The 18,702-nt window shown below is 44.7% G+C and overlaps 1 protein-coding gene across 7 annotated transcripts in view; it reads left to right on the forward strand.

Moving 5' to 3' along the window:
* Cfap70 (cilia and flagella associated protein 70) overlaps positions 1–18,702 on the forward strand; it is a 58,956-nt gene that overhangs the window by 4,291 nt on the left and 35,963 nt on the right. For 5 of the 7 annotated variants that reach the window (XM_057786519.1, XM_057786520.1, XM_057786521.1 and 2 more), the window contains exons 3-7: positions 3,651–3,749; positions 3,903–3,982; positions 8,514–8,693; positions 9,818–10,000; positions 13,951–14,045. In XM_057786519.1, the coding sequence (XP_057642502.1) occupies positions 3,651–3,749; positions 3,903–3,982; positions 8,514–8,693; positions 9,818–10,000; positions 13,951–14,045 (637 nt within the window). The remainder of the gene's footprint in view (positions 1–3,650; positions 3,750–3,902; positions 3,983–8,513; positions 8,694–9,817; positions 10,001–13,950; positions 14,046–18,702) is intronic. The other 2 variants (XM_057786523.1, XM_057786525.1) reach the window with 2 other exon arrangements.

Genomic DNA, 18,702 nt, shown 5'->3' on the forward strand with positions numbered 1-18,702 from the left:
TGGGAGGCAGAGTGAACTGTGAACTGTGAGTTCAAGGCTAGCCTGGTTTACAAGAGCTAGTTCCAGGACAGCTAGGACTGTTACACAGAGAAACCCTGTTTTGAAAAACAACAAAAGAAGAAGAAGAAGAAGAAGAAGAAGAAGAAGAAGAAGAAGAAGAAGAAGAAGAAGAAGAAGAAGAAGACGAGGAAAAGGAGGAGGAAGAAGAGGAGGAGGAGGAGAGGAAGAAGAGGAAGAAGAGGAAGAAGAGGAAGAAGAAGAAGAAGAAGAAGAAGAAGAAGAAGAAGAAGAAGAAGAAGAAGAAGAAGAAGAAGAAGAAGAAGAAGAAGAAGAAGAAATAATAAAGAACTACTGTGCTAGATCCTAGTTTGTCTCTATCTTTTTCCATAAGAATTCTTGGGGTCCCACAATAGACCACCAAACTCACAATTGACAGAGGAGTGTAGTACAAATGATAAAAACCCAGAGACAGATATTGGGGTTTAAACTACAGATCAGAAAAGCAAAGCAGCCATCCACTAGAGAGACCTTTTACCTCTACCAAATCTTCAGACCGAAAAGGCAAGATCCTGTCTTCATGAATCCTCAGACTCCTTACTCCACTGAGTTCCTGTCTCTTCCCCTTTATATCCCTCTCTCTGCTCAGCCCAGCCATATCACTCCTATATCTACCTTTCTAGTGCTGGGATTAAAAATGTGTAACTCCCAAACACTGGGATTAAAGATGTGAATTACCACCACCTGGATCTGTTTCTGAACCAATCTTGTGTACCTCATGGTAGCCTTGAACTCACAGAGATCCATCTCCCTCTGTTTCTTGGGTCCTAGATTAAAGGGGTGTGCTACTATACTTCCTGGCCGGTATGGCTGACTAGCGTGGCTGCTTTGCCCTCTGATCTTCAGGCAAGCTTTATTTATTAAAACACAAATAAAAGGCCACTATAGAGGAGATGCTGAAAAGCTGCTCCTTGGGGTAAAAGTCTCAGGTGCCTCTTAAGGGACAAGTTCTTCAGCTTAGCCTATTCAAGCGTCAAGTGTGGCTTCTCTGTGAACTAGCCAATTGTGGAGGAGTACTTACCAGCCTTCCTCTCTCTACTTCCTCCCTCTTTTTTCACTTTGCTCTGTTTCTCTGAAATCCACAAGAGGAGGAGTACCTTGATTGCTTTCTTCCCAAACAAAATGAATGAAGAAAGTAGAGCTGAAGAGTGTAACCAAAGCCACGAGATAGGAGTGGTTCCTTAGTTCCCAGGAGCAAGGCAAGAATTGCACTTGGAGGTTTTGAGTGGTGAACACTGATGAATGTTAGGCCCAAATCCATGAGGTCTCCACCCAAGCCAACAAGGAAACCGAGTCCTGTATGGAAAAGCAAAGACCCTTTATTTTAATCAAGTTTGCAAACTTGGTCTCTCTGCATATCCAACATATTGGAATAACCGGAGAGTCCCAAGCTCAGTTAGAGTTGGGTTTTTATAGTAGTAAAGGTGGGGGTGAGGGGTCTCTGAGGTTTAGGGCCCTTGATTGGCTGACATTTGTCTAGGGGTGTCCTGTTGAGGCGTGCTGGCAGGTGTCTCTCTACAGCACTTGGAATGGCGGCATCTCCTTGGAATGGTCTGCTCTTGGGTGGGGGCTGGACAATCTCAGCCTGTGGTTCCTCTTGCAGACAGGCATTGTCTCAGGGTAAACTATTGAGACTCCAGACTCCATTTAAATTCACGGATGGCCCGAGTCCCAGCTGATAATGGTTGGAAGTAAAGAGCTTCCTTTGGGTGACCTGCCCAGACTTAGCTTATCATGGCTGCCCCACAGTGAACATAGGGAGAGAGCAGTGCTCTGAAACCTAGAAGTGGATTTTAATGTTTCCACAAGAACAAAGCCTTGGGCTGCCACAGATGAGGAGGTGAGACTGAAGTCATGTCCTCAGTACAGCTATGGCTCTAAAAACTCAAGGCCCAGGAAAATGAACTCTACTCACCATCCTCCCTCTTTAGAAAGAAGAAAAGGATGTGTGTGTTGGTGTTGGTAGAGATGGGCATATGTACACCACACACAGGAGCTTTATGAAACAAATTAGTCACTTTCTAGGCCACAGCAAATACAGAAGAATCAATAGTGTACAGATGTTTTCCTTGTGTGTGTGTGTTTTTTTTTTTTTTTTTTTTTTTTTGTCCCAGGGTTTTGCTATGAAGTCTAAATTAGCCTTGAACTTGTTACACAACCAGATTAGCCCTTTCTCCCATCCAAGTACTAACCAGGCCTGATCCCTGATCTTCTGAGGCCTGGTGCATTCAGGGTGATATCTGCTGACTAACCTTGAGCTCTCATCTTACGTGTACAGCCTAAAGGATGTAAGTGTGTCCCACCATGCATAGCTCAGATAGTCTCCTAGGCAAAATATTACAGTTAAGAGAATCACTGCTCAGTATCAAAGAGACAGAAATTTCATTTGGAAATTTAAAACAAACCAAAACTGATTTCATGGAACAAAGAAATCAGTAAAAAATGGAATGTATTTAGAATTACCAAACAGTAAAATACCAAATGCTAAACACAGGGTGGCAGTGGAGGAGGGCAGGGAGCATCTAGCTCAGTAGTGGAGTTCCCCACCACTACAGAAAGAAAACAAGACTTGCAAAATGTACTCACAGTAGAAAACCATTTATAATAGTAGTGTGTTCACTAGAAATCAAAAAGGAATGAAACTTCTGAGATGATGGAGTAGATACATGTTCCTATTTCTCAGAAAGCGCAACTGGACATTGTGTAAAAGCAAAGAGAGGAGACTGAAAGGTGGTGAGAAGGAATTTAAGTCCCTGGGAGATGAAGGGTACATTCCATAGGTCACCATTTATCTCTCTATGCCAGAGTTCGTACTTAAGTGGTTAGCACCATAGAAACACCAGTGGGTTCAGATTCACAAAAAAAATTGTTTCATTTGTATGTGTGTATGCTTGTGTGAGGGGAGTCTCAGTGGAGCTACTGGTGGTTGTGAGCTGCCCAGTGTGGTCCTCTGTGTTTCATGACAGCAATAGAAACCCCAACTAAAACGGTAGTACACACTTTTAATCCCAGTACTCAGGAAGTAGAGGAAGGAGGATCAGAAGTTGAAGATCATCTTCGGCTACCGAGTGAGTTTGAAGACAGCCTGAGATACATGACATCCTATCTAAAGCATTAATTTCTAAAGAAGTAAGGTCAAGTTTCACCGAGTAATCCAGGCTGACCTTGAACTTGCAATTCTTGCTTCCACCTCAAGTACTTAGATTACAGTGTGTGCAACCACATCTGTCAGTAATTTTTTATGATAAATACGATAGGAACAGTGGTTCTCTGAGATAAGGAGCAGTAACTTTGTTGCTGGAGAGCAATATGCATCTGTTGCCTCTACATTTGTGTGTTACAGACAGAAAGTGCAGAAGTGACTGAGCTAGGGATTTCTCACTGATGTGCCTCCTTGGGTTTCAGGATAATTGTTGATGTTGTGATTGCTGTCTCTACTGAGATTTTAACTGAGGCATCACACAAGCCTTCTTGCCGTTGAGCTATGGACCCCCATGTCAGAACTCATTTTCTTTAACTTGGACTTTGCTTGCCGTGGCTTTGCCATCTGATGGAGTTGTTAGAAGTGTTCTTATTTTCTTTGACTCTTCTAGTAACCGTGACTGAGGTTTTACCAAAGGAAAAGAAACAGAAGGATGAGAAGACCTTAACTCTGGGCCAAGCTGTGGTGGACCTTCTTCCTTTACTGGAAGGTCAGATGTGTAATTTATAACATAACAAAATGCATAAAACCTATTTCTAATAATGTGTGAAACTCAGGTTTTTGTGGGAAATGATGGCATGTGTCTGTGCCTGCATTAGCTCTGACTTGACCCTTTCTTCTTTGGCTCCGCTTGACCTTATAGGAGAGGACTCCTTTGAAACGACGGTCCCGTTACACCCTGTACAGGGGTCACCTTTAGAAACTCCTTCGCCAGGCTCTAAGGTAATCCAAGTTTTAAATCTTAGCGTTTTCAGCTGCCTCATAATCCAGCTATTAAGGTCGAGTTCAGGTGAGTACAATGTATTGGGCACTTCCTTTCACAATACCGATAGTGCTAGTTTCTGGTAAACGGCACGAATAAGGCAGAGTCCCACCTTGTGGATTATAACCCTTTGTGATGAACCGATGTGGCAAAGAGCAGATATTGGTTACTTTGCGCAGATGAGCAAGTAAGTTAGGTAAGACTTAACTATGGAAACGTTTCTTGAGCTGTGTACCAATGGGTTAAATTATGTATGACAGTATGTACTTAGGCATGGCAGCCTGCCTCTGGCTGAAGACTTCTAATTAACAGTACTAATACCTTATCCTGAATTCCAAACTGTGAGCCTTTGCAGCACGCTGAAATTCTCTTCAGTGACTCCCTGTAAACATCTGGACACACCATTCTGAAACGGAACTCAGCATCTTCCCTAAATTTATCCTTTTTAAAAAAATCTTAGTGCCTTGGGATGATGACAGTACCCAAAATGACATGACATAGGACCTAAGTTACGCCCATGGATCCTATCTACAGTTACTCTCCAAATCCAACCTGTTAGGAATTTTTCCTAACGTGAGCTCTCTGCTGATGCAAAAAATCCCAACCAAACCAAATCACAACAAACCAAATTTAAAAATATCCAGGTTTAATGGGAATCCTGCACTCTCAGGTGGTCCCGAGGGGGAACCAGGAGGCCACAGTTCAAATAGATTGGGGAGGGGTCAAGACTTGGCGGGCACAGGGACAGGGCTTCCAGAGATGGAGGCCAGAGACGGGGGTTACATTCCAGACTGTTTGTATAAGGGGTAACAGGAGCCTGAGGTGATATTTTGACTAACATTTAGGCTTTCTTAGGATAAAGGGGTGTTGACTCAAGTCTGGCTACTTCCTGCGGGCATAGGGCAATGTGGGGAAGGGGAGAGCCAGGTGTCCAGGTTTAGCGAGAGGTGTGGTGGCTGGAAAGACATCCCATGTACTATCATCCCGGAGATGTCAGGCATCTGTTCCTTGGGGGTGAGAAGGCAGATGTCTAGGAAGTAAATATTGTTATTATCAAAGATGAGTGTGCCAGGATGAGGAGCAGGTAGGCCCTTCATTGTGGCATCCTGGAAAACCGGAGGGTGGAAGGTCCTGTCTGCTGGACAGACCAAGTGTCCTGAGCAGGTGCCCGCTTGAGCCTGGAGAGATGGTACCAGCATGGGTGTCCCAAGAGCTTGGCAGCTGAGGGGGTGGTAAGGATTACTGTGTGAGGTCCTGTCCATCGAGGTTTGAAAGACCTAGGAGTTAACTGTTTGAGGAGTACTCTGTCCCCTGGGGAGAGTGGGGCAGGTTTAGGGGCATTTGGGTCCCTTGGTGTGGAGGCAGGGTCTGTCAGCCTGTGAATGGAGAAAGGACCTTAAGAGGGAGAGGTAGGGTAGGTACCCAGCCAGTGGAGGAGTTTGAACTGGGAGGTGATGGTTAAGGAGAAAGGGTCTGCCATAAAGCAGCTCAAAAGGGCTCAGGCCCATAGGGGAATGTGGGGTAGCCCTGAGGCAAGTAAGAGCAATAGGGAGAAGGGAGGGTCAAGATAACCTGAGTTCAATGGAGAGCTTGGTTAGTTGTTGTTTGATGAGTCCATTGGCCCTCTCCACCTTTCCAGAGGATTGTAGATGGTAGAGGGTGTGGAATTTCCAGATGTTGGGAAGTGAGGAGGTAAACAGGGAAGGAGAGGAATGTGGAGAATGTTGCTCCACAGATGGGGGTTGGGTAGTGTGGACTTGAGGGAGTGGGGAGGGACCAGTGCCTCTGACTGCATGGTACCTTGAGACACTGGCTACAAAGGGAAGGGTGAGAGCACAGAGCCCAAAAGCCATAGACATATGTAAGCTCTGCCCATTTGTCTTTATCGGACAGGCCCAGTTTATAAAGACTTTGTAAGAGGCATCCCAGGGGCGACAGCGGATCTGGCTTTGAACTGTATGTGCCCATTTTAAAGTCTATGACCAACCGTGTGGCCTAAGTCTATTATAGTGCATCTGCTAAAATAGCTCTTAGGAGTAAAGGGGTTGTGGAAATTGAATGCTAGGTGTCCCAGGAACAAACAAAGCCCACCTCAGCCAGGCCTGGTTGGCGCGAGCTTGTGACTTCAACAAGAGTCCAGTAGTTGACAAAAGTAAGTACCAATGGGTCCCCCCAAAACCCTATAGCATAGGCAAGAAAAAGGGACTCACCAAGATGCAGCCACTGTAGCCCAGGAGCCAGTTTTAGCGTGGTGTGGAGAGCTCAGATTGTAGACTAGGGAGCTTTTGACACGTGGCCTAGGGCCACACCGAAAGGCCACTCTACCCGGTGGGACCTCCAGATATTAGGAATTTTTCCTAATGTGAGCTCTCTGCCAATGCAAAAATCCCAATCAAGCCAAATCAAAACAAGCCAAATTAAAAATATCCAGGTTTAATGGGATTCCTGTGCTCTCGGGTGGCCCCAAGGGAGAACCGGGAGGCCACTAACAGGACCACCTTGTTGGTGGGGAGTGGGGGGGAAACGACCACATGGGAACTTTCTGGGGAAGCAGTTTGAATAAACTGGGGAGTGGTCAAGATTTTGGCAGGCTCATCTTGACCCTCCTCCAGGGAGGGGTCAAGACTTGGCAGGCACAGGGACGGGGCCTCCAAAGATGGAGGCAGGAGACCAGGGCTTACACAACCTGTTCTCCTTCCTAAGTTACACCCATGGATCCTAACTACAGTCAATTTCCAAATCCAACCTATTCTCCTTCCTAAGTGTCTTCAGACTTTTTGTTTTTGTGGTTTTCCTGCTCCACGCTACCTCAGCTTTTGTTGGCTCCTTATGAGTAACCTTGGCACTTACCTCTGGGTAGAAGACAGCACACTTCTTTAGCCCCCTTACAGCAGCTTTTCTTTGAACCCAGAATTATGTTTTCTTTATGTCCTTTGCTGCTTCAAGTCACAGACTCCTTTGTGGCCTGTAAAATTAGGCTTGTCATTGTTTCCTGCACTCTTCCAGCCCAGTAATTAATTACTCACTTCTTTGGTGCTTCTCAAAGAGAGTATTTTGTACAGGGTTTGTCATAACTCATAAAGCTATGATACGAATAATGAAAGGAAACATGTCTCTTTTGTTTTTTGGTTTTTTGAGACAGGGTTTCTCTGTGTAGCCCTGGCTGTCCTGGAACTAGCTCTAGAGACCAGGCTGGCCTCAAATTCATAAAGATCAGTCTACGTCAAGGTGTGTGCCACAACAGCTCGGCTGGGACTTGTCTTCTTTATTAGCATATTATTAGCAGTCCGTACACATGTAAGGGGCCAATGAGATGACTTCATGGGAGCGCACTTGGCTGTCACATTGAAGAGCTGAGTTCACCAGTTTCCACAAGTTGTTCTCTGACCACACCCATTCACATAAATAAAAAACACAGACGCGCGCGCGCGCACACACACACACACACAAATACTTGAAAATGTCTTTTTTTTTTCAAGACAAAGTTTCTCTGCATAGCCTGGGCTTCCCTGGAACTCACTCTGTAGAGCAGGCTGGCCTCAAACTCACAGAGATCTGCCCACTTCTTCCTCCAGAGTGCTGAAATTAAAGGCGTGCACCACCATTGCCCGACTGAAAATACCTTATGACTAATGACTACATTTAAATGATAGGAATAACCATAAGGGAGTGGATGCAGTGATGCACACCCTTGTGTGCACCTGGGAGGCTGAGGCAGGTGAAGTTCTTGGCCAGCCAGGGCCACTCAGCGAGACCCTGTATAATACCAGCAATGGTGATGGTGATGTTGACAGCTTAGGTATAAAGCACTTACCATACAAATGTGAGTACCTGGGCTTAAATTCCCATAGTCCCTGTAAAGCCAGACCAGTGGAAAGTGAAGACCAGTATCCATGGTTGTCCTTTAGCCTCCACATGCTCACCATGGCACATATGTGCCCAAACACATACACACATCATACATGCAACACATCCCACATAATCATAAAATACAGGCTAGCAAAATACAAGGACTCGATCCCACTTCATGAGTGCCTACTGGTTATGTTCTGTGTGGAGCCATCCAGCTCCTGTTCCATGTGTGTTTGTTTTGTTGCCCCCCCCCCATGGAGTTTCTCTGTGTACCAGCTCTGGCTGTCCTGAAACTAGCTAGCTCTTGTAGACCAGGCTGGTCTTGAACTCACAGAGATTGGCTTGCTTCTGCCTCCTGAATGCTGGGATTAAAGGCGTGCACCACTTCTGTCTGGCCTGCGTGTTTGTTTTTTACCTCACTGTTGTAGAATGAAAAGGACTCCAGTTCAGCAAAACTCTCCAGTTCTCCTTTTGACTCTTTCTTCAACTCCTGGTACCTGGGGAAAAATAAATTTTAAGTCCTCTGTTTGAAAATAATTAAGTTTAACCTTGTTTTAAACAATAGTAGGAAATAATGTTAGTAAAGACTATGAAGACCTAGGGCAATTTTCCTGAGTGCTGCATAATTTTGTTTTATAGCAGTGCAGCCTTGATGTGAAGGTATTTGTGACAGAGCCACTACTGACAGCCGCCCAGGTGTCAGCCAGCAATCTCCTGAAGGTCACACTGGAGGCCGCCTACTCTGTTCCAGAGTCATTCATGCCCGTAGGGCTTCAGCAGAACTACATGGTTGGGCTGCAGGTTCCATCAGTTGGAGAGGTAAAGCCCTGCTCCGGATGTCTGTGTGGGTTCAAGCCAGCCCACACTCAGGGCTATGTTCCTCCCCGCCAAGACTGCACTCAGACCCACTCTACCAATGGCTAAGATTTATTTTAGGCTTAAAAACTAACATTGATTTTTTTGTTTTACATGTATATTTTCATAACCATATGCAGTTACACAATCTATACATTGCATGTAATTTATATTAATCACCATATAGTTATGGTCCAAAGAATGTGCACCGTTTAAAGTTGGTGTGTTTATACGTGGATTATTTTATGGGTTGTGTATAAGTATCTCATTATGCACTGCTTCCTCTTAATTACAGGTATTGTTTAGCTCAGATTTCTAGATTCAGGAACGCATAAGGTTCCTGCTGGAAAGGCCCAAGGTGCAGTAAATTAATGACCTCACCCATGCTGCTGGCATGGCTTTGTGCGTGCAAATTATCATAACACTCGTGCTGGGGATTGGTGGGTCCCAGGGACATTTGATTTTCATTTCTGAAACTGGAATAATCCAAGTTGAGTCTGATGCTTGCTTTCCTGTCTAGGAACAAGCCCATGACTGTGCATGGCACATGTATGCCTTGCTCTGCTCCAACCTGAGGTTTCTACTGATTCCTGGGGTGGGCTGGTGAGATGCCTTAAAGAGTAAAGGTATATTGCTGAGCCCAATGGCATAGGGAAAGAAAACACCAGTTCCCAAATTTGTGCACATTCATGCACACGCATATAAATTAATGAGTAAAACACTTTTTAAGAGAATAATTTACATTTTATCTTGTTTTCTGTAATTCACAGAATTATACATTGGCACAGAGAGAGTGAAGGGCACAGGCCCTACTAGGTAATCATTGGGATAATACCCAGAATTCTACTGGAAAAAGTAGTAAGCAAACATTTTTTTTCTTTTTTTGGTTTTGAGACAAGGTTTCTCTGTGTATCTTTGCCTGTCCTGAAACTCACTCTCTAGACCAGGCTGACTTAGAACTCACAGAGATCTGCCTGCCTCCGCCTCCAACTGCTGGGATTAAGGCGTGCACCACCACCACCCGGCATTAGCAGACTAACTTCCAAAGCCCTTTGCGAGTGTCCTCACATCTGGCATTACTGTTTTAGAAAGACTACCCTATGGTATTCAAGAATGGAAATCTGAAGCTTGGAGGAGAAAGAGAAGTCGTTCCCCGGCCTAAAAAATGGCCTATTGCTAACATTCTTGCTCCAGGAGCTAATAACATTCCTGATGAATTCATTGTGGGTGGTCCCTATGAGGAGGAGGAAGGAGAACTCAACCACCCTGAGGTGAGAGAGAATTTTCATGCTAAACACCGTGCATTAACAGATTATAAGCCCTTTGTGAATCTGAAATGTATACACACACACACACACAAACACTTGACATTTGTCAAAACTGGTTACATGTGATAATCAATATCTAATTTTCTGCAAATAATAATTTACATCCAGTTTACTCTTTCTATTGCATTCATTTCTTTTTGAGTAGATAAGTATGTTATTCAGTTGTTACTATAATAAATACAAGATAACTTATAAAGAGAAAAGGTCTGTGTGGTTCACTGGAGCTTCGGCTCTGGTGTTGAACCCTAGAGTCCAATCACCGAGGAGGAGTTGCCCCAAGAGACCATCTCTCCCACCACAGCTGATGTAAAAGCATGAGGATTTTACTAATTCTGTCATGACAGGGTCTTTCAGCATTAGAGAGGCCAGAAGACCCCGAATAGCTGGTACAGGCTACTTTTAAAGGAAAAAGCCACAGAAGCAAAGGGGGTGTCTGAGGGTTGTCCTTTAACTATTATGATTGGCTTATTCAAAAGGGCTGGAGAGCGGTTGCCAGGTAAGAGGAGACATCTGAGGGTCACTTTGACCCCTTTCCCAGGGGCTGAGTTAAATCAAGTCTCCAGGAGGCCTCCCACCTGGCACATACATCAGGAACTGAGTCAACATCTTAAAGGTTATCTGGCCCAATTCCTGGAGAGCATTCACAAAGACTCAGGGAAATGGAAAGTTCCTAACATTTCAGTACGTGTATGGGTAATGTTAGATTCCTGGTTCCCAGGGGAGGGGGGCACTCAGAGAGGAGAGGGGGAATCCAGGGGAGAGGCCTCAGAGTTGTCAGAAATGACTTTAGAGTTATTTTAGAGTTCTACATTACACTGTGATAGGTTGGACCCTCTGATTTGTACCTAAGAGCCTCCATCCAGCTTCCTTTCCTAAAGGCTCCAAATCTACCAATAGTACCACTTGTGGGGCCTTTAACACAGAGACAGCCGGGCGGTGGTGGCGCACGCCTTTAATCCCAGCACTCGGGAGGCAGAGGCAGGCGAATCTCTGTGAGTTCGAGACCAGCCTGGTCTGCAAGAGCTAGTTCCAGGACAGGTTCCAAAAACCACAGAGAAACCCTGTCTCAAAACCAAAAAAAAAAAAACCATAGAGACACATTCGACTTCCAAACTATAGCAAGAATAATGCATTTCAAGATTTGACATTAAGACATACACAGTAAAAGTCCTTCTTCCGTGTATGTGTCTCCTTCCTAATTCGTTCCCATCTTGTTTCCCTAACAGTTGCTTTGTCAGGGCTTCTCCCAAAATAAGTGCAACCATGGGAGATTGAGAGATAGCCCGGTTCCTTCCTGGGAAAGACAGGAAGGGGGTCAGATTTCAGGACAGACTTACCAATCAAAAACAAGTGCTTAAAAGAAAACAATGAAAGGTCCCTAGGGCTACATCTCTATTGGCCTTTCCATTTGATGATGATTCCAAGGCAATGAAATGACATTCAGACAGCATTACAGCAAGGTTTATAGAGAATGGTTTTTCTTCTTTTGTTTTTTTCTTCATGACAGAGCTTCACTTTAGCCTGGCAGTGGTTGTTCATGATTTTAATCTCAGCACTCCAGCACTTGGGAGGCAGAGACAGGCAGATCTCTGTGAATTTGAGACCAGCTGGTCTGCAGAGCAAATTCTAAGACAGATAGGGCTACACAGAGAAACCCTGTTTCCAAAAAAATTTTTTAAATTAAAAAAAAAATTCTTGGTACTGGAGAGATAACTCAGTTGTTAAGATATATAACATAAGATCTAAATATATAAAATAAATTATAAATGTAAGGGAATTATACATATTCGCTAAAACCAGAAAAATCAGATTTGATTCCCAGCACTCATGTGGAGGACCACCACCATCTATAACTCCAGTTCTAGCAGACCTGATGCCCCCTACTGGTTTTCCTGGCCACCAGGCACACATGATACACAGCGAGCCATCTATATCTGTAGGCATCTATATCTATAGGCATCTATATCTATAGGCATCCATATCTATAGCCATCTATATCTATAGCCATCTATATCTATAGGCATCTATATCTATAGGCATCTATATCTATAGGCATCTATATCTATAGCCATCTATATCTATAGCCATCTATAGCTATAGGCATCTATATCTATAGGCATCCATATCTATAGCCATCTATATCTATAGGCATCTATATCTATAGGCAAAGCCCATACACATTTTTTTTTTTAGGTAATCTAGACGTTGGGGAAGTATTCAATTGTATTTCCAGAACTAGAACATATCAAGAAGTTACTCCTGGTGGTAGTGGCACTGGCACATACTCCCAGCACTCAGGAGGCAAAGGCAGGTGGGGATCTCTTGAGTTTGAGGCCTGGTTTACAGAGCGAATTCCAGGACAACCAAGGCTACACAGAGAGAACCTGTCTCTAAAAAACAAACAAGCAAAGAACCAAACAAGAAGCCGCTCCTCTTTTTCTGTTTATTTCATGGTATTGTTTTTGTTGCAGGACTGGATATAGATGAGGCTTACATCAGAAGCAGGGAAGCATGTCAGTTTTGCCTCACACATTTATAGACATTAGTGCACACATTTGGTACTGTCCCCATCATTTTTACAGGCTAGTTTACGGTGTGCTTTGTCTTACTTTATAGTGTATCTTGGGTATTTTCTCACATTACTACATTAAAAAATGTTCATTTGTTTTCCTTTTTGTGGTTGCTTATACGACATGACATTGAGTAGAGATACTTTAATTTACTTATTCATTTCCTTACTAATGATAATCAAGATTTTTTTTAGAAAAGTAATTGTAAATGACTCTTGTACTAGTTGACAAACATCAGTAGGAACATTCAGAAAAACTAGCGACATGAGGATGTTGTTCTTTTCATTGGCTCTAATAAGCTTGTAATAAGGGTAACAACATTTAAAAGTCTGAAATGTCTTTTCATCTTTGTTTAGTGGATATTCACACTTCCCTTAGATTTACATTTTATTTTATATATTTGGATCTTATGTTTTAGTTTACATAATTGTTTCTCAGCCATAGTTGTACCTTAAAATTAGCCGCAAAGGAGCCAGGTGTGACGCCACATATCTGTGATCTTTGCACTCAGGAAGCAAAAGATCTTCAAGCCAGCCTAGACTACACGTAGTAGCAAGTTTCAGGCCCGCCAGGAGGCCAGCCTGGGCTAAACCAAGCCAAACTAAAATCTGTAAAGCTTTTGTTGAGCCCTCTGTTGGCCTTGACCTCATCTTCCGGCCCCACCCCCCTCATAACTAGGAATGCAGAGATGTCCCACTCCAAACAGCCCTGGAAAATCTCTTCAAAACAATGGCAGTGGTGTATTAGTTTCACTTCCTGTCGCTGTGGTAAAAATATTCTGACGTAAGAAACTCAGGCTCACAGAACCAGGTGACAGTCTATCACTTCAGAGAACTACTACTGGTCACATCACAGCTACATTCAAGAGCAGACAGCAATGAATTCATGTACACAGCCTGTGCCAGCTGCTTTCAGGATTCTAATAAGATTAGATAAATAAGGCCGGGCGGTGGTGGTGCACGCCTTTAATCCCAGCACTCGGGAGGCAGAGGCGGGAAGATCTCTGGGAGTTCAAGGCCAGCCTGGTCTACAAGAGCTAGTTCCAGGACAGGCTCCAAAGCTACAGAGAAACCCTGTCCCCCCCCCCCAAAAAAAAAGATTAGATAAATAAATACACACTGCCACTCAATAGGAGATCGTTTTTTAAATTCCATGATTTTCTGAGGTTCTGTGCATAAACATTTGGCACCTAGTAATGGGTTGATATAAACATGGCATTATCTCAGGAGATTATCTCAGACCTGTAGCCACAGTAGCTGTCATGTATGAGAGCACTCACACACCACCAGAATAAACAGAAAATTCCCTCTGATTATTTCATAGGACAAGGAATTTAGGAATCAAGCAGAATGCATCAAGAAGAGGATCGTCTGGGACTTGGAGAGTCGCTGCTACCTTGACCCTTCTGCTGTTGCAAGGTGGGAACGAAAAACTGCGCAGCTGACCAGCCAGGCCTGCAGGCTGGGTACCGCCCTCCTCCCCCACAAGCAGGGTTTCTCTGGTTACCTCTGGTTGTCCTGGAACTCGCACTGTAGACCAGGCTTGAGACCACAGAGATTCACCTGCCTCCGCCTCCTGAGTGCTGGGATTAAAGGCGTGCGCCACCACTGTCAGGCTAGTTTTGGCTTATTTAAATACAGCATAATCTGCTGAAAGCTATTCTTGTGATGATTAACTCAGTCCTGTGCACACAACAAAACATGGCGAGATCTACTTGAGGAACAAAGTAAGCTTAACACAGAGCAGAGGTGACTACATTGAAACTCTTTGTAAAGTCCATGCCGTAAAGATGGGATCTACAGATTTACTGAGAAAAACAGGTTTATGGGATGGATCTGGAAGAAGGTTCCAAGTTGACTCCGGCTGCTCAGATTATGCAAAATTCACCAGGCTAGAAAAAAATGTCCCTGTAGCCTTCTGGTGGAAAGGGGGTTTTGCATTCTTTTCTTTGGGACTAAATCTTATTCTTTTTTTTTTTTTTTTTTTGGTTTTTCGAGACAGGGTTTCTCTGTAGCTTTGGAGCCTGTCCTGGAACTCCCTTTGTAGACCAGGCTGGTCTCGAACTCACAGAGATCCGCCTGCCTCTGCCTCCCGAGGGCTGGGATTAAAGGCGTGCGCCACTAAATCTTATTCTTAAAACGTTCGGGTTCCCCCCACCCGGCAGGCTCACGGAGCAGCAAGCTCCGGCGGGTCCCCAGCAGTGCCGGGCGCCGGCTCCAGAGTCCGGCACCCGAGCGGCGGCAAAGTTCCCAATGCATGGCGGTTGTGAGCAGACCCATGGACACAGAAAGTAGCCATAAAAGCATTTATTGAAGGGGAGGGAGGGAGGGAGGGAGGGAAGGAGGGAGAGAGAGGGAGAGGGAGAGGGAGAGAGAGAGAAGAGAGAAGAGAGAAGAGAGAGAGAGCCAGAGAAAACGTGTGAGCACACTGAAGAAACAGAAGAGGGAAGGGCAAGATGGCAGGGGAGGTCAGAGGTAATGGGAGTGGGCGTGGCTTGTCCCTTAAAGGGACAGGAAAGCACAACACTAAACATTCCAGATTCCCTAGGGCACATCTATGAGCACCAAGACCAGAGGGCTGACCAGGCAGATGAGAGTACTGGCTGCTCTTGTAGAGGACCAGGCTTTGATCCTAGTATCCACACGGCAGCTCATACCCATCTGTAACTCCAGTCCCAATGCCATCTTCAGACCTCTGTGGGCACCAGGAATGCATGTGGCACACATACATACATGTAGACAAAATATGCAGACACATGAAAAAAAATGTTTGCTGAAGCCCTGGCTTGCACTTCCCATTGCTGGCAGAAAGTGGGAGAAGGAAGTGTGTGTGGATTTAAAAGCGTACACGCTGCTAGTGGTGAAAGACCCCCGGAGTGGGGAGACTCTCACTTAAGTAACACGACCCCCCAGGAACTCATGAGAGACTGTGAGTATTTGCAATCACACAAGGTTTATTGACAGGACATGAACCAGTGCACTGGGGCCGAAACTCATTTCCCACGCAGGGGTAGAGTTTGACCCCAAGTAGCTGGGAGAAGGGGGTATTTAAGGGAAGAAACCATAACCCAATAACCCAAAGGGGGTAGGGAGGGCGTCATTGGAAAATTCCGAAAATACCAGTGATAATCACAAGGGGGTAACTCCCTGTTTCTCAAGATTATAATCTAACTTTATGGTCAGCTAGTTCCTAGAACAGAGTCACTGAAACGGCTAACCTAGATTTTTGGTTCTTCTCTCCCTGCTAGATTTTTTTGGTTCTACTCTCCCTGCTAGAGGGGTCTGGATTTATCTGGGTCTTTCGATGATAGATGTGCTTAGGAATCTTCTCCCTCAAAACCACTCAGGAACCTAATAACCTCTATATATGTCTCATGGATCATCTCTAGATAAAATTTATACTAGAAAGTACATTGTTTTAGTTGGACACATTGTCCCCAGCATGAATCAGGATATTCTGGAAAGACAGGAGACCCAGATAACTTTCTCTGCCATAGAGAGCTGGTTACAGATGACAAACACAGGGCCACCAGTATGGCTGCAACCCCAGTTCTCAGCTCTGACTCTTAAAAACAGATTTTTTTCAGAATAGTTTTACATTTATAGAAACACTGGGTAGGTATTTTACAGGTCATGTTGTTAACATTCAGGCATTATACTGGCCTGTCCGCTGCCACCCAGAAAGACGCACCTGTCTGTAATCAGCACAGGCCCAGCCAGCCCCAGGGTCCCACTGCAGCACATGGCTTGTCTGTCTTCAGGCAGAGGCCTAGCCTGCCTACGGCTGATGTCATTGCATCACCGCTGCCGTAAGGCTCTTTATACAGGCGCCAAGGCCCCTTTAAAAGCAAGCTCAGGCAGTTCCTCATTCTCTTCTGCCTCACTCCCCTTTACTGGTCATCTGGCTGGACTTTCTCTTTCACTGCCCCCACCCTCATCAACGCCCACGTGGGTTTGTTTGTTGTATATTGTCATCCATTCTCACCCACCACTAAGCTACAACATTTGGTGCTGTTGACTTGGATGGGAACCGAGGTTGCAGTCTTTCCTCACCAGACAGGGCTCCTTTTGCTGGATAATTGTACTGACTACATGATAATTTTTGGCTGGAGATGAGATTAGTGGACATGGCAGTCATGACAGTGGGGGTGGCACTCGGGACAGTGGAGACCTGAGAAGCACAGGACCCGCATTTGTCCAGTGGTCCATGACCGGGGATGATTTGACCCCACAGACATCACTGGGTGGCTTACTTCTCAGCCACAGACATCACTGGGTGGCTTACTTCTTAGCCACAGACATCACTGGGTGGCTTACTTCTTAACCACAGACATCACTGGGTGGCTTACTTCTCAGCCACAGACATCACTGGCTGGCTTACTTCTTAACCACAGACATCACTGGGTGGCTTACTTCTCAGCCACAGACATCACTGGCTGGCTTACTTCACTTCTCAGCCACCAGATTTCAAATTCATATCTTTCGAATTTTGTGACGTCCCACTTCATCACATATATGTGGGTCATAGGAAAACTTTTTGGGATCTCTTTTCTTCCACCATGAGCGTCCCACTGAGTCACTGGCCCTTTTTATTCTTGTATTAGGTTTGGGGAAATAGGAAGTCAGGACTAGGGTTTTAAGTGTGAAGTTTGATCTTGATCTGTTTAGGAGCTGGATATGGTGAACATTTGTCATAGCTGTGCCCCTGGGTTCTCGCTCATTTCTCCTACCTTGTCTTCTCTGGACTGTCCTAAGAGCCCTAGTAAGAGGGAACTCGGTTCTGCTACTTTCTCTGCTGAAATCTTGCTTCTCTTGAGTGCCATCGGCTGCTGCCAGGCTTCAGCTGTAGGGGTGGGAATGAGTTCTCTGTGTTGTAGGCTCAGGCTGTTGTTCTCAGGAGGAGTTCGTAGTCTTTTTTCCTCCCTCTCAACCTGTTGTGAGAGACGGAGTCTGGACATTGGTGAAGGTGTCTAGCCAACTTTATTCTCGGAACACATAAGGCTCTGGTAGTGGCCCTTACAGATAGGACCTTTCGGGCTCTTCCAGAGGTCCTGAGTTCAATTCCCAGCAACCACATGATGGCTCACAACCATCTTTAATGAGACCTGGTGCCCTTTTATGGCCTGCAGGAAGAATATAGGCAGAACACTGCATACATAATAAATAATAAATCTTAAAACAAACAAACAAACAAACAAACAAACAAACAGGATTTCTCTGTGCATCCCTGGCTGTCTTGGAACTCAACTCTGTAGACCAGGTTGACCTCAAACTCAAAGAGATCTGCATGCCTTTGCCACCACCGTCCAACTTATTAAAAAAAAAAAAAAAAAAAAAAAAAGGCCAAGTTTGTACATGCCTTTAATCCCACCCAGCACTGGTGAGACAGAGATAGAACTCACTCTGTGAGTTTGAGATGAGTCTGGTATATATAGCCAGGGCTATATAATCAAGACCCTTTCTCAAAAATAAAATAACTCTGTTAGGAATTTTTCCTAACGCGAGCTCTTTGCCAACGCAAAAATCCCAAATCCTGGCATGCTGTCCAGACCAATACAACTCTCAGGCCTGGAGGCTGGGAGTTATGCTCCGAACTTAACACCCCACACCCAAAACAACAACAACAAAAAAAAAAAACAAATAAAAATAAAAATGAATACTCAAGGATATTTCAAAACATTTGCTTCCCACCCATCCCTGAAGCTTTAAATTTCTCTTCTCTTTGGGGCCCTGCAGGACTCCTGCAATTAACATGCATAAGAAGAGGCGACCCTTACATCTGGGTTCCCCAGAATGTTTTCAATTGTTAGTCTCCAGTAATTTGTCAAAATTGCTATTTAGGTTTTATCCTGGTTACTGTGCTGGCTTTGGCTGTCCACAAGAGCTAGTTCCAGGACAGGTTCCAAGGCTATAGAGAAACTCTGTCTCAAAAAAGCAAACAAACAAAAAACAGCAACAACAAAAAGCAGAAAATTTAGAAAGTATTGGGAGGGCATTCCAGTGACTGACTTGCTGAAATTCACCTGCGTTTATTTTCCCACAGCTTTTATACCCAACATAAATGGGGAAGGGGGGA

This window comes from Chionomys nivalis, chromosome 12, assembly GCF_950005125.1.
Source record: "Chionomys nivalis chromosome 12, mChiNiv1.1, whole genome shotgun sequence".
Classification (NCBI taxonomy): domain Eukaryota; kingdom Metazoa; phylum Chordata; class Mammalia; order Rodentia; family Cricetidae; genus Chionomys; species Chionomys nivalis.